The sequence below is a fragment of the Rhinoderma darwinii genome, chromosome 11, assembly GCF_050947455.1.
Source record: "Rhinoderma darwinii isolate aRhiDar2 chromosome 11, aRhiDar2.hap1, whole genome shotgun sequence".
NCBI lineage: Eukaryota > Metazoa > Chordata > Amphibia > Anura > Rhinodermatidae > Rhinoderma > Rhinoderma darwinii.
Genome location: NC_134697.1, coordinates 76,201,532 through 76,217,831, shown reverse-complemented (window position 1 = coordinate 76,217,831; position 16,300 = coordinate 76,201,532). Strand labels below are relative to the sequence as shown.

At 44.2% G+C, this 16,300-nt stretch overlaps 1 protein-coding gene across 1 annotated transcript in view; it reads left to right on the top strand.

The window, feature by feature from the left end:
- LOC142663957 (elastase-1-like) overlaps positions 1-16,300 on the top strand; it is a 34,891-nt gene that overhangs the window by 17,725 nt on the left and 866 nt on the right. Inside the window, exons 3-5 of the mRNA XM_075842811.1 lie at positions 120-214; positions 900-1,180; positions 8,238-8,401. Coding sequence (XP_075698926.1) covers positions 120-214; positions 900-1,180; positions 8,238-8,401 — 540 coding nt within the window. The remainder of the gene's footprint in view (positions 1-119; positions 215-899; positions 1,181-8,237; positions 8,402-16,300) is intronic.

Genomic DNA, 16,300 nt, shown 5'->3' with positions numbered 1-16,300 from the left:
GTTTATTCTGTTGGTTTTTACTGTGTGACTTGCAGCATCACAGATGGCGATTTGCTACCTTAATTGTGCAAAATGTTATGTTAGTTTAAAATAAATAAATTGTGCATTTGTTTTTTAAGGTTCGGGCTAGGGGAAATAAGAAATATGTTCATGTCTGCGGTGGGACGCTCATTCACAAAAATTGGGTCCTCACTGCGGCCCACTGTTTTCAGAAGTAAGTCTTAAAATTGCAGGCCATCCATTGAAAATTTGGTTTTGTGATAATAAAATAGCAATCAGTTGGACAAATAAATAGATTGAGATGAGGAGAAAGTAAAAAATGAATCTGAAACCTACTGGATCAAGCTAAAGCCGTATATATAATTGGTGTGTCCTAGGAACCTTATGAATACAACTGTTGCTATAAGCTTTTAGCCTCTTTTATTTTCATAGGTAAAACTAGTAATTAGTATGGCTATAAAGCAAAAAATGAAAATGTTATATATCTATATATATTATAAACACAATTTGATATGCTAATTCCAATTTTTCTGTATGGTTTGTGTGTATATATATATATATATATATATATATATACACACATATATATATATATATATATATATACATATATATATACACACATATATATATATACACATATATATATATATATATATATATATACACATATATATATATATATATATATACACACATATATATATACACATATATATATATATATATATATATATACACACATTATATATATATATACACATATATATATATATATATACACACATATATATATACACACATATATATATATATATATATATACATATATATATACATATATAAATAAAACTAGACTTTGCATCGCTCTCTAAATTTGCCATTTCTTGATTGAAAAGGGGGAAGGCAGAAGATGCCGCTAACTGGAGGATCGTCCTTGGGAAGCATAACCTCAACCGTTCAGAGCCTACGGAAAAAGTTTACGATGTGAAGCGCATATACAGACATGAACGTTTCCGCTACCCCCATCTAAATGAGTTGGACTACGACATTGCATTAGTCAAGCCTGTAGGAGACATACTGACCACCCACTTTATACAGTATGCCTGCCTTCCTAAGAAAGAAATTACTCTGCGCCCAGGTCATTTTTGCTGGGTAACTGGATGGGGAGATACTAGAGGTAACATGCTTATACATTAAAAAAGCAAAAAACTGAATTAATATTGAATATATTTTATATATATATATATATATATATATATATATATATATACACATACACGTCCATGTACCTGCCAACAATTATACACAGCAAATCTTATATATATTTTCGAAAGTTTGTTTAAAGCCCGATACGATGATGACAAATGGCGTTAGACCGTGGAGGAGATCAATAGTTATAACAAATTAAAGAAAACAGTAATACATGTAATGAGTTAACATTTGCATAGAAGCATAACATGGGCCTAATGTATAAACCATGTGGTAAAAGTCACTACAATAGCTGAGAAGTAACATAAGAGCATACCCATGATGAGATTACAATGGTACGTGTAATAAGGTAGGCACATAACATGGGGCTAATATACAACCCATGTGGCTAATATACAACCCATGTGGTAAGAGTCATTGAAATAGCTTAGAAATAACATAAGCGCATACCCATTCTAGGATTCCTCCACAGGAAGATGCCACCCCAATGTGCATTTCGGCGATGCATTCGTCCAGGCGTGCAGTCATCCTAGCAGGGGGAAATCTTTATTTGATGGTTGGCCAATCGGGGGTTGCAGGACGGCAATTACCTAAATCAAAACACTAGTGCAGCTGAAGTAATGTCAGATGCAGGGTCCAAGATGGCCACAACCACGCTCCGGCGTCAACAGGCTGATACAGAGGTGATGACTTCATCACGCTGCATTGCCTGATGTAGACGCCGGAACGGAGTGAGCCGTAGTCCCTCCCCCGTGTATGCACACAAGCTGGAAGTGTGGTGTCATACTTACTTATGGCCCGACTGGTCAAAAGGCACAAAGGGCGAGGGCATGAGAAGAAACCAGATTTAACTCATTCAGTCAAGTATAGATGTAGAGGATAAATAATACAGCGATATATATCAATTATATAATTACAAACAGGCATAAGTCATATGAAAATTATCTAGAACATCTATTAACATCAACACCTGTTATCCACTTGCACTCTCTTGGACTTTCTGTTTACCCTCTGGCTGTCTGAATATCCTGTTCAGGTATTGCCTGCATTGCACCTCTTATCCAACACTGAACTCTGCTAAGACAACCTGGGTTCTATACAGCAAAGACCATCTCACCTTGCCGTCGACTCTGGCGATAGCCTTAGAGTAGCCATAGACTCTGTCGATCAGAGTCGTGACGGATTTGAGGTTGCTGATTTATTTGCAAGCTCTCTCCAGGCAGGCTCCAGCAGCCCCAGGAGTATCGTTCAACTTGCAATTCCATAACAGGTACTATATGAGTAGGAGAAAGTGATTTCCTAGAGATACTAAAAAAAACATCGAAAATAAATACAAAAATCCCAGAGGAGCAATATATATATATTTTTATCAGCAGGACAGAAGTGAAGTAGGAACTGGAATCTGGCAAAGAACAGTGACCATCTGGCCTGATGAGGGTTCAGTCATTGTACAGATTGTAAATAAGTGAGATTCTTGTGATCGGTGTAGATAATAATAGGATGAGCAGCCCCCTCTAGCAGGTGCCTCCACTCTTCTAAGGCTAATTTGACAGCCAGTAACTTATGGTCCCCAATAGAGTAGTTGCGTTCTGCAGGAGAGAAGAAGCCACAGGATACTGCCTTACCCTTGGAGTTTCTTTGAAAGAGAAGTGCTCCAGCACCAATGGAAGAAGCCTCAAACTCTAACAAGAACTGGAGAAACATATCAGGATGGTGAAGAACGGAAGCTGAAGTGAAGGCTCTCTTGAGGTTGGTGAATGCCGACTCTACCTCAGGAGTCCAGACCTTAACGTTCACTCCCTTGTTGGTGAGAGCTGAGATCCCTGTATATAACCCTCATCATCCCTGTATATACCAGCCATCATCCCTGTATATAACCCCTATCATCCCTGGTCATGGCAGGGGTGGCGGCGGTCATGGCGGGAGTGGTGGGCCAGACCATCTCAGTAGGCCCCACCATCTCAGTGGGTCCGGGGCCACCGCCCCCGCTATGTACGCCCCTGCATAGAGGCTATTCCCCCTGTACCATGACAGGACTTTGCGAACATGCTTCCGATGCATAGTCAGATCTGGTGAGTAAATCAAGATGTCGCCCAGATATACCACCACACAGACATACAGTAGATCCCAGAAAATGTTGTTTACGAATCCCTGGAACACAGCTGGAGCGTTACAGAGTCCAAAGGGCATCACAAGATATTTGTAGTGACCTTCTCGGGTGCTGAATGTGGTTTTCCATTTGTCACCCTTACGGATAGGGATCACGTTATAAGCCCCGCGTAGATCCAGCTTTGTGAAAATCTTGGCCCCACTAATTCTGTTGAAGAGCTCAGAAATTAGCAGCAAGTGGTATTTGTTCTTTACAGTGATTTGTTTTAAACCACGGTAGTCAATACCTGGTCAGAGAGATCCATCCTTTTTTTTCTTGGAAGAAGAATCCGGCTCTGGCTGGAAAAATAGACTTCCTGATGAATCGCTCCCTAAAGCTTCTATGCGGAAAATACCTGGGTTGCTGGCTTGTGTCGGATAATCAGAAGCAGGTTGGCACCGGACTATCGGGAGCTGGATTGTGCCGGACTATCGGAGCTTGTCTCGGATACTCGACTTGAACACAGAAGTCGTCTGGGACAATGGACTTGAACACAGAAGTCGTCTCGGACAATGGACTTGGCAAGGACACCGGACACAGATGGTGAATTTGTCTTGGACACTTGACTTGAACACAGAAGTCTTCTCTAACAATGGACTTGGCAAGGACACCGGACACAGATGGACATTTTACTTGAACACAGAAGTAATCTCGAACAATGGACTTGAACCCAGAAGTCGTCTCGGACAAATGGACTTGAACACAGAAGTCGTCTCGAAAAATTGACTCAGATACTTAATACGGGATACAGCTGAGAAACCATTTGCATGACAAACACAGGGAAAACACAACATTGCTCAAGCAAGATGGAAGTGAGTAGGGTTCCTTTTAAAGTCCCAGGTATGCTGAGATAGGATGGGATAAATTTCCTTGTGCGTGTGCTGGCTCTTAAAGTCCGGGGACGAGCGCGCGTGCACCCAACAGGCTGCTGTAGGAGGAGAGAGCAGTGTGTGTTGGCGTCTATGTGGGAGGAGACGCTGGCCAGGATCCAGAGGCCTGCAGTCGCGGCTGACGATAGGTGGGATATGCCGGCAGTCAGCGACCGCGGGCAGAACAGTAAAGGAAGGAGAAGTATACATTTTTAAATCCACTTCTGGTTGTAGCTTAAAAAATGCATCAAAATGGCATGTGTGAAAGTACCCACAGAAAAAGTTTTAGGATTCGTTCACATCTGCGTCAGGATCCCGTTCTGACTTTCTGTCAGAACGGGACCCTGACTAAAACAAACGGAAGCTATTGATTTCAATCCTGTGCCAATGGTTTTAGTTGTGCAAGGGTTCATCGACTACGGTATTGATTCCGTCAAAACGACGGAACCCTTGCACAACTGAGACAAACAAAAAACATTGGCACCAGATCTGACACCATTGAACTCAATGGTGATGCAAACGGAAACCTATGGTTTCCATTTGTTTCAGTCAGGGTCCCGTTCTGACGGGAAGCTCCGACGGTACATCATAACGGGACCATGACGCAGATGTAAGCGAAGCTTTAATTATACCTTTGCTAATCTTATTAACTTTAAACCCTCTCAAACTTAGATTGTACATTTCTACAAAAAATGTCCAGATAAATAGTATCATTTAACATCCAGATAAATAGTGTGAAGGTACTTTTAAACGGCCCAACCTGGGCCTTGTAAATGAGCTCCGATCAATGAGACATCTCGATCGGCGCTCGTTTGCTCCTTTCACAAGGAGCTAGTATGGGGACGAGTGCTTGTTACTCTGATCACTCGTCCCCATACATTTCTATTATATGGGCAGCACGTCTCCCTGTTTACACAAGGAGATGTGCTGCCGACAAAGATAATATTTTCAGTATTTAAAACTATACGATCAGCTGATGAACGAGCTCGTTCATCGATTGATCTTTGTCCTGTTTAAACAGGGCAATTATCGGGAACAAGCGTTCTGTAAACGCTCGTTTGCCCGATAATTGGCCAGTGTAAAAGAGCCTTAAGGCTATATTCTGTCATGATCTGTGGGTGTGTGTACCCACTGGGCCGCACCGCCATAGCGGGATGGCAGCTGGCCAAACTACAGTGTACCAAGTCAATATATATATAGTCCAAGCACAAGGGTACCTATGATAGTCCAGACCGTAGCAACGGCTAGGCACAGGTGGGATCTTGACGGCAGGTGATGCAGATGAGACCATTTGCAAGAGGAATATGAACAACGCTCAGGCAAAGAGCAAAGGGGCAGGGCCCTTCTTATAGTCCAGGGTGATCATGGGCTAATTAATGATGTTTTACATGTGCGTGCACTGGCCCTTTAAGGCCGGGCACGAGTCTGCACGTGCACACTACGGGACACAGCAGAATGAAGTGGAAGTAAGCGCTGGCGTCTCCTGGGGCCATGGCTGCGGCCGTCGCGGGGTGACTAATCCCGACGGTCCACGGCAATGGACGTTACGTATTCACACGACCGTGAAAGAAAACAGCAATTAAAAATGGATCAACTGTCAGTTTTTCATGGCCGCTTTTCATCAGTGTGTTTCTACATTTTCTTCCATTTCCCGTCCATCTGACCGTTTTTAACGGCCTTTTGTCATCCGTTTTTCATGGCCATTAAAAAAGCGGATGACTTTCATTCGTCAGGGTTTTTTGTTCCAACCTCCTGAAAACACAGTGTCCAAGTAGGTGGTGCCAAAATTCCCCTGTAGATAGTGCCACAATGCCCACTGTAGATTGTGCTCACATAGATTCTGCCAGTGACCACATAAATTGTTCCCACATAGATAGTGCTCAAATAGACAGTGCCACAGTGCCCACATAGATCATACCGCAGTGTCCACATAGACAGTGCCTACAAAAATAGTGCCACAGTGCCCACATAGTGCCACAGTTCCAACATAGATAGTGGCACAATTCCCCTGGATGTCCAAAGGATGCGGATACAATTGATTTCCCATGTAACCGATCACTTTTTAACAGCCGTCACATGGATTGATTTATCAAAAAATGTCAATTAAAACTGATACATTAAGTTCTATGGGGGCTGTCGGGCCATGAAAACGGCCAAAACATTTTTTGATGCCCAGTATTCCCGGCCATTAACAAAAACAGCCCTGCAAATACAGCCGTAGAACTTCATTGTTCTGAAAACGGCTGTGTGACGACGGTTAATATACGTCCGTCATGGGAATATAGCCTAATGCAGTGTCCACATATTCTAAAACAGTATCCAGATAAATAGTGTCATACTGCGTCCATGTGAACAGTGTATAATGTGTCCAGATAAATAGTGCCTCCAATGTCTACATAGTGTATACAGCGCTCAGATAAATAGTGTCATACTGCGTTCATGTGAACAGTGTATAATGTGTCCAGATAAATAGTGCCTACAATGTCTACATAGTGTATACAGCGCTCAGATAAATAGTGTCATACTGAGTCCATGTGAACAGTGTATAATGTGTCCAGATAAATAGCGCCTACAGTGTCTACATAGTGTATACAGCACTCAGATAAATAGTGTCATACTGAGTCCATGTGAACAGTGTATAATGTGTCCAGATAAATAGTGCCTACAATGTCTACATAGTGTATACAGCGCTCCGATAAATAGTGTCATACTGTGTCCATGTGAACAGTGTATAATGTGTCCAGATAAATAGTGCCTACAATGTCTACATAGTGTATACAGCGCCCAGATAAATAGTGTCATACTGAGTCCATGGGAACAGTGTATAATGTGTCCAGATAAATAGTGCCTACAATGTCTACATACAAATATAATGGTGGTTTCTCTTGGCTCAAATACCCACAAAATCTCTCTCAGACCGGAGCAGGCAAAACTAAATTGGGTATGATCCAACAAATACCCTAAATAACATATATAAAGTACAGTGAAGTTTACCGCTCAGACGGCACTGGTAACAGTCCAATATCATTCAGTATGGGCTCTCTTCCAGAAAAATGCAGTGGACAGTCCGCAATCCAATGAGGGTGTGGATGGTAATTCTTATCCTTGTAGTACCACCAAGCTCCTTATCGTCTCTCTCCACATTCAAAGAACTCCTGGTAGGAAAAGGATCTTATGTCTCTAATAGATGGAAAAAATAGTGTATACAGCGCTCCGATAAATAGTGTCATACTGCGTCCATGTGAACAGTGTATAATGTGTCCAGATAAATAGTGCCTACAGTGTCTACATAGTGTATACAGCGCCCAGATAAATAGTGTCATACTGCGTCCATGTGAACAGTGTATAATGTGTCCAGATAAATAGTGCCTACAGTGTCTACATAGTGTATACAGCGCTCAGATAAATAGTGTCAGACAGGGTCTCAAAAAAATTCTGTGACACAGCATCCAGATAAATAATGCATAAAACAGTGCTTAGTTTCATTTCCTATACACAATGTGCTTAATGCTGGCACCATTCTGCAGCATGGACCTGGAGGTGCAGGCCCATGAGCGTGGCCCACCGCTCTGTTCATGAGCCACGACTTTCCGCACCCTGATGCTCACTAACTCTGGCACTACAGTAGGACTTCTTTAAATGGCTCATTTAAATGTGTAGTTAAAAACCAATGGCAATACATTCTGTTATCATTTGTCTTAATCTTCAGAATATTGGATGGCCACAAATGTGTCCTGGTTGAGCCTCTGCCTCTCCACCTGGACCCTTTCGCTGCTCCCAGGATCATCCTAGTTTCAATGTTACTGAGCAGGCAGCTATTTCAGTATTTCAAGCACCTGCCATGCTGGCTGACCTGCTTTAAGACCTTATTCATTTAGGTGAATTCTTGTGTCTATTAACAACACTTTGGTACTGTGTAATTCCATGATGGTTTGTTCAGCTGCTTAGCGTACATCACTGTTGTAAATTATTTTACCCAATCCCTGATGTCTTTTTTTTTTTTCAAGGAGGAAAAGAGAACCTTACACTGTCAGAAGTCCTGAACCAGGCCAAGCTGCCAATCATTGACACCAAAACATGCAGACAGAAAAAATTCTGGGGTGAAAGGGTTAGGGAGTCAATGATTTGTGCTGGTTTCCGAGACATTGGAGGCCCCCCTGCTGCCTGTCAGGTACTTAGCTCACATAATATCAAGTTAATGACAAATTATCACAACTTTAAGGGTATGTTCACACGGGCTATTTTCGGCCGTTTTTCGGGGCTGTAAATGTCCTGAAAAATGACTGAAATATCGGAAGCAGAACGCCTACAAACATTTGCCCATTGATTTCAATTGGAAATACGGCGTTCTGTTCTGACGGGACGTTTTTTTACGCCTCGTTTTCCAAAAATGACACATAAAAAGACGCCCGTGAAAAAGAAGCGCATGTCACTTCTTGGGACTTTTTGGAGCCGTTTTTCATTGACTCAATAGAAAAACAGCTCCAAAAACGGCCGTAAAAAACCCAGCGAAAAAACGCTAATTTCCGAGCCTTGGCCAGGCTACTTAGATACAGTATCCCTGAATCTTTGGCATACATGCTAGCAAATGCTCCCAGTGTATACATCTTACATATGCATAGACTTCTATGGATCAGATGTATATCATACCATCAGACTAATACAAGGGCATCCTGCAAAAAAAATGTATACTGCACAGCAACATTAATGGCAGACATATGCAACTGCACGGTATATGTTGCATATGTTGGGGCTATAGGTGCAGCATCTAACGTAGACTCACCACAAACATTTTGTGAACAGAGTGTAAAGGATCTGCCAGACACAGCTTCTGTGTCGACACCCGTGGTTGATCCGTCTGCATCTGCTCCTAGGTCTGATAGAGTGACTCGATCTGCTACCACTCAGGCTGGTAGGCTGAGGAGTGGGAGAACCTATCACAGCCTGGCCAGACGGAGCTAGTTCCGCTCTCGGTCTATTTATACCTTCATTTCCTGCTCTTCCTTTGCCTGTGATTCTGTCTAGTTTCCTTGCTCTGCTGTTCCTGCTACTACTATTGACCTCTGCTTCAAATTGACCCTGGCTTTACTGACTATGCTCCTGCTCTGCGTTTGGTACCTCGTACACTCCTGGTTTGACTCGGCTCGTTCACTGCTCTTGTTGCTCACGGTGTTGCCGTGAGCAACTGACCCATTTCCCTTAGCTTCTGTGTACCCTTGTCTGTTTGCCTGTCGTGCACTTATTGAGTGTAGGGACCGTCGCCCAGTTGTACGCCGTCGCCTAGGACCGGCCGTGCAAGTAGGCAGGGACTGAGTGGCGGGTAGATTAGGGGTCACCTGTCTGTCTCCCTACCCCGACATTACATAATCACAGGCCCATATACCTTTTCTACCCTGGTTCCTACACAACTATGGACCCCCTTAAGACCCTGGCTCAGCAAATGCAGGGTCTCTCCCTACAGGTCCAAGCCCTGGCTCGGAGGTGCAACCAGCGTGATGCTGACCAGGTAGTGCCCTCCACCTCACCTCTTGAACCCCAACTCAAGTTGCCTAACCGGTTATCATGGGACCGGAAGACTTTTTTCTCCTTTCGGGAGAGTTGTACGCTCTATTTCCGATTAAGACCCCACTCCTCCCAACAAGTGGGTATAATTATGTCCCGGCTCCAGGACGGCCCCCAAGAATGGGCCTTCTCCTTGGCTCCTGACGCCCCTGAACTTTCCTCTGTTGACCTTTTTTTTCTGCTCTCGGGCTCATATATGACGAGACTGACAAAACTGCCTTTGCCAAGAGTCAGCTACTGACTTTACGTCAGGATAAGAGACACGGTGAGTAGTACTGTTCTGACTTTAGGAAGTGGTGCGTAGATTCTCGGTGGAATGACCCTGCCTTGAGGTGCCAGTTTAGATTGGGTCTGTCGAATGCCCTGAAAGAACTATTAGTTAGCTATCCCTCTTCTGACTCTCTAGATCAGGTTATGGCTTTAGCGGTACGTCTTGACCGACGTCTCAGGGAACGACGACTTGAACGTTTTTGTGCCTTCTCCTCTGACTCCCCCCCCCATGATGGCTCCCGAGGTTCCATTGCTTCGTTTTTCCAAGGGAATCTCGGATGAACCAATGCAACTCGGGGCCTCCGTGTCTCCCCAACAACGTAGAGAGCTCCGCAGAAAGAATGGTCTCTGCTTCTACTTTGGGGATGATGAGCATATAGTGAACAACTGTCCAAGGCGTAAGAATAAGCAGCCGGAAAACTTCCGCGCCTAAGTGACCATCGGGGAGGTTGCTTGGGCGCACAGGTATTTCCCGTAAATATGAAACCTAATAAGATCTTGCTTCCCTTTCAGGTCTCTTTTGAGGGTAGGTCTGCTACCGGCAGGGCCTTCGTGGATTCAGGGTCTTCTGCTAATATTATGTCTGTGGAATTTGCTATGTCTCTAGCTATGCCATTGAGTGATTTGCCTAAACCTGTCCCGGTAGTGGGTATCGACTCCACTCGACTTGCTAAAGGTTATTTTACGCAGCATACCCCTGTTTTTGAACTCATTGTTGGCTCCATTCATTTCGAGCAGTGCTCTGTACTGGTGATGCAAGGATTATCGTCAAATTTGGTTTTAGGCCTTCCCTGGTTGCAGATGCATAATCCCACGTTTAACTGGAATACTGGGGATTTGACCAAATGGGGTAATGAATGCATGATGTCCTGTTTTTCTGTTAATTTTATTTCTCTCCCTGAGGAGGTGAACACTTTACCTGAGTTTATTCAGGACTTCGCTGATGTTTTTTCTAAAAAGGCCTCCGAAGTGTTACCTCCTCATAGAGAATACGATTGCGCAATCGATTTGGTACCAGGAGCTAAGCTCCCTAAGGGTAGGATTTTTAATCTCTTTTGTCCCGAATGTGAGGCCATGAGAGAATATATCCAGGAAAGCCAGGCCAAGGGTTACATTCAGCCCTCTACTTCTCCGGTAGGTGCTGGCTTCTTCTTCGTAGGGAAGAAGGATGGTGGTCTTAGGCCGTGCATCGATTACCAAAACTTGAATAAGGTACTTCAGTAAGGAACCAGTATCCCCTTCCTTTCATTCCTGATCTCTTCAATCGGGTTCAGGGGGCCCAATGGTTCTTTAAGTTTGATCTTCGGGGGGCTTATAACCTTATCCGAATCAGAGAAGGGGATGAGTGGTAGACTGCGTTTAACACGCCCGAAGGTCATTTTGAATACCTCGTCATGCCCTTTGGGTTGTGTAATGCTCCCGCGGTCTTCCAGAATTGGGGGTATTTCTTGTACTGTACCTTGATGACATACTTCTGTTTTCCAAGGACTGGTTCTCCCACATTGAGCATGTCAGGAAGGTGCTCAAGGCCCTTCGGGAAAACAAACTCTATGCTAAATCTGAAAAATGTGTGTTTGGGGTGCAGGAGATACCATTTTTGGGTCAAATCCTCACTCCTAATGAATTCCGCATGGACCCTGCCAAAGTTCAGGCTGTGGCTGAATGGGTCCAACCTGCCTCCCTGAAGGCGTTACAGTGCTTCCTGGGGTTTGCTAACTATTACAGGAGATTTATTGCTAACTTCTCGGTCATCACTAAGCCTCTTACGGATTTTACTCGCAAAGGTGCTGATCTCCTCCACTCGCCTCCGGAGGCTGTCCAGGCTTTTGAGATCCTTAAGAAGTGCTTTATCTCTGCCCCAGTGCTGATTCAGCCTAACCGAATGGAGCCATTCATCGTGGAGGTTGACGCCTCCGAGGTGGGAGTGGGTGCTGTCTTGTCCCAGGGTACCAGGTCCCTCACCCATCTCCGTCCCTGTGCCTACTTCTCCAGGAAGTTCTCGCCCACTGAGAGTAACTATGACGTGGGCAACCGCAAACTCTTAGCCATTAAATGGGCATATGAGGAGTGGCGCCACTTCTTGGAGGGGGCTAGGCACCAGGTAACGGTCCTTACCGACCACAAGAATCTGGTTTTCCTAGAATCTGCCCCGAGGCAAGTTCGATGAGCGTTGTTTTTTACTAGATTCAACTTTGTGGTCACCTATAGGGCTGGGTCTAAAAATATTAAAGCTGATGCACTGTCGCGTAGCTTCATGGCCAGCCCTCCTTCGGAGAAAGATCCTGCTTTTGTTTTGCCCCCAGGTATAATCATATCCTCTGTTGATTCTGATTTAGTCTCCGAAATTGCGGCTGATCAAGGTTCAGCTCCCGGGAACCTTCCTGAGAACAAGCTGTTTCTTCCCCTGCAATTCCGGCTAAGGGTACTCAGGGAAAATCATGACTCTGCACTATCCAGGCATCCTGGGTACCAAGCACCTCATTGCTAGAAACTATTGGTGGCCTGGTTTGCCTAAAGACGTTAAGGCCTACGTCGCCGCTTGTGAAATTTGTGCTAGGTCCAAGACTCCCAGGTCCCGACCAGCGGGCTTACTATGTTCTTTGCCCATTCCCAAGAGACCTTGGACCCGTATCTCCATGGATTTTATCACCGATCTGCCTGCATCTCAAGGCAAGTCGGTGGTGTGGGTTGTAGTAAACCGCTTCAGTAAGATGTGCCACTTTGTTCCGCTCAAGAAACTACCCAATGCCAAAACGTTAGCTACCTTGTTTGTCAAACACATCCTGCGTCTCCATGGGGTTCCTGTCAATATTGTTTCTGACAGAGGGGTACAATTTGTTTCATTGTTTTGGAGAGCTTTCTGTAAAAAGTTGGAGATTGATCTGTCCTTCTCCTCGGCCTTCCATCCTGAAACTAATGGCCAAACTGAGAGGACTAAGCAGTCTCTAGAACAATATTTAAGGTGTTTTATCTCCGACTGTCAATATGATTGGGTCTCCTTCATTCCCCTCGCCGAATTTTCCCTTAATAACCGGGTCAGTAACTCGTCAGGGGTCTCCCCCTTTTTCTATAATTTTGGGTTTAATCCACGGTTCTCCTCCGTTTCACCTGGTGGTTCCATCAATCCCGAGGTAGATGTAGTTCATCGGGAACTGTGCACAGTCTGGGCCCAGGTTCAGAAGAACCTAGAGGCGACCCAGGGCATACAAAAGACTCAGGCAGATAGAAGACGTTCTGCTAACCCCTTGTTTGTGGTCGGGGATCTGGTGTGGCTATCTTCAAAAAATTTGCGTCTTAAAGTTCCGTCCACAAAATTTGCTCCCCGGTATATAGGGCCATACAAGGTCATTGAGGTCCTTAACCCGATCTCCTTCCAGCTGGAGTTACCCCCGTCTTTTCACATAGACGACGTATTCATGCCTCCCTCCTGAAACGCTGCTCCTCCGTCCTTGGCTACCTCGAGGAAATCTCCGGTCCCTGTTCTCACCCCTGAAGGGGTAGAATTCGAGGTGGCCAAGATTGTGGATTGCAGGATGGTCCAAGGCTCCCTCCAGTACCTGGTCCATTGGAGAGGATACGGGCCTGAGGAGAGGACTTGGGTACCTGCCCGGGATGTTCACGCTGGGTTATTGCTCAGGAGCTTCCATCTTCAGTTCCCAAATAAGCCAGGTCCACCTAGGAAGGGTCCAGTGGCCCCTCATAAAAGGGGGGGGTACTGTAAAGGATCTGCCAGACACAGCTTCTGTGTCGACGCCCGTGTTTAATCAGTCTGCATCTGCTCTTAGGTCTGATAGAGTGACTCGATCTGCTACCACTCAGGCTGGCAGGCTGAGGAGTGGGAGAACCTATCACAGCCTGGCCAGATGGAGCTAGCTCCCGTCCTCGGTCTATTAATACCTTTATTTCCTGCTATTCCTTTGCCTGTGATTCTGTCTGGTTTCCTGGCTCTGCTGTTCCTGCTAGTACTATTGACCTCTGCTTCAAATTGACCCTGGTTTTACTGACTACGCTCCTGCTCTGCATTTGGTACCTCGTACACTCCTGGTTTGACTCGGCTCGTTCACTACTCTTGTTGCTCACGGTGTTGCCATGGGCAACTGCCCCATTTCCCTTAGCTTCTGTGTACCCTTGTCTGTTTGTCTGTCGTGCACTTATTGAGCGTAGGGACCGTCGCCCAGTTGTACGCCGTCGCCTAGGACGGGCCGTGCAAGTAGGCAGGGACTGAGTGGCGGGTAGATTAGGGCTCACCTGTCTGTCTCCCTACCCTGAAATTACACAGAGTGTAACAAAACATTTTTTCAAATAATCATTCAAAGTCCCACAAAACCTTTAACAACTGGATCCAAACAGTTCCAATAATTGAAGATCAGTCTTTTCAGAACTATGGAAGAAGTTTGGCCCACTCTTCTACGCATAATTGTTTTTATTCATTCCAATTGAAGGACTCTTGAGCAAGAACTGCTCGGACTGATGACCTGACATTCTCCTTCAGGATTTACTGGTCCTATCGCTTATAACTCCAGGTAGTAGTAAAGCATCACACAATTACACCATCTTGATTTACTGTTGGTAACTTTGGATGGTAATCTTATTATGGAATGCTGTATTAGCTTTACGCCAGATGCAACGGGATCCATGTATTCCATAAAGTTCCACTTTCCACTCATCAGTCCACAGAAAGTCTTGGGTTGGTCCTGGGCGTCTTTTTTTTGGTCAAATTTCAGACTGGGCATAGAACTCTTGGTCAGCAGTGGTTTTCCTCTTAAAACAATCCCATCTATGCCACTTTTGTAACAGTGATTGAAGCATGAACCATGACCTTATGAAGGTGAGTAAAGCCTGAAATTCCTTAAATAAATGGCAGCCAAATAGTAGATTGCCACCAGGCTGTTTTCCCACAGTAACATCCTTTAGCACAGCACTTTTGCTGCCCCCTTCCCTAATAGATCATGTAGCTCAAGCTTCATAAAAAGTTGATCCTATACTGAAAAAGCTTGACCACGTCCCTCTTATATGTTGGCCTGAGTTCTTTTCTTAGTTCCTGGATGTGTTGTTGATGCTTCCTCAGAGGGATTTTGGTCGGCCAGCCATTTCTGAAAAGATCCACCGCTGTTCTATGTTTTCTCCATTTTGACCTTCCAAAGGCCATAACTTTTTTATTTTTCTGTCAATATGAGGACTTGTTTTTTGCGGGATGAGTTATAGATTTATTGTACCATATAGTGTAGTGGGAAACTGGAAATAAATTCTTTGTGAGGTGGAATAGGAAAAAAAAACACAGAATAAAGTTAACTTGTGGTTATCGCTGTTTTTTTCCTATTCCACCTGACAAAGAATTTCTTTGCGAGATACCCAATTTATATAGTTTTTTTTCCTGTATTACTACTTTAACAAGTAAAAAACTGATCGTTAAAAATAAAATTTGAGCTTTGTCTCTATATTCTGAGAGCCATTTTCTTCTGTCAATTGAGCGGTACGAGGGCTTAATTTTTACGGGGCGAGCTGTAGTTACTATTGGTACCATTTTGAGACTTTTTGATCACTTTTTTTATTTAATTTTTTTGTGGGAGATGAAGTGACCAAAAAACGATTCTTGTGTTTTAATTTTTTACGGCTGTCACCGTGTGGGCTAAATAATTATATATTGTAGTTCTGACTTTTACAGACATAGCGATACCAGTTGTGTAATTTTTGTTTTCTACAATGTGATTGGGGGAAATTGGAAAAGGAAGGATTTTTGAACTTTTAATATTTAAATTTTTTTATATATATTATAGAAAATTTATTTTACTATATTTAACTTCTTTTACTAGGGGACTTGAACCAGCGATCGTTGGATCACTTGCATAATATACTGAAAATACTAATGTATTGCAGTATATCATTATACTGACAGTCCACTATGAAGCCCTCCCGGAGGAAGGGCTTCATAGGAGTAGAAAAATGGCAAACCTAGGGTCCTTCATCATGCCCCCAGGCTGCCATGCCAACCAATGTTATCCAATGATCACATCGCGGGGGTCTGTTTCAATGTTACAGTGGGCCACCCAACTGGTTTTAACCACTTAGATGCCATGGTCGCTATTGACCTCGGCATCTAAGGGGTTAAACGGGCGGGATCGCGCTCGTTACACTCAAGTGTTTGTTGTAAAATACAGCTGACACACTTGTTCTGTGGAGCGGGCTCAGCCCGTGAGCCCGCTCCATACTCGCCCACCCGATGTGCACCGTTTATATA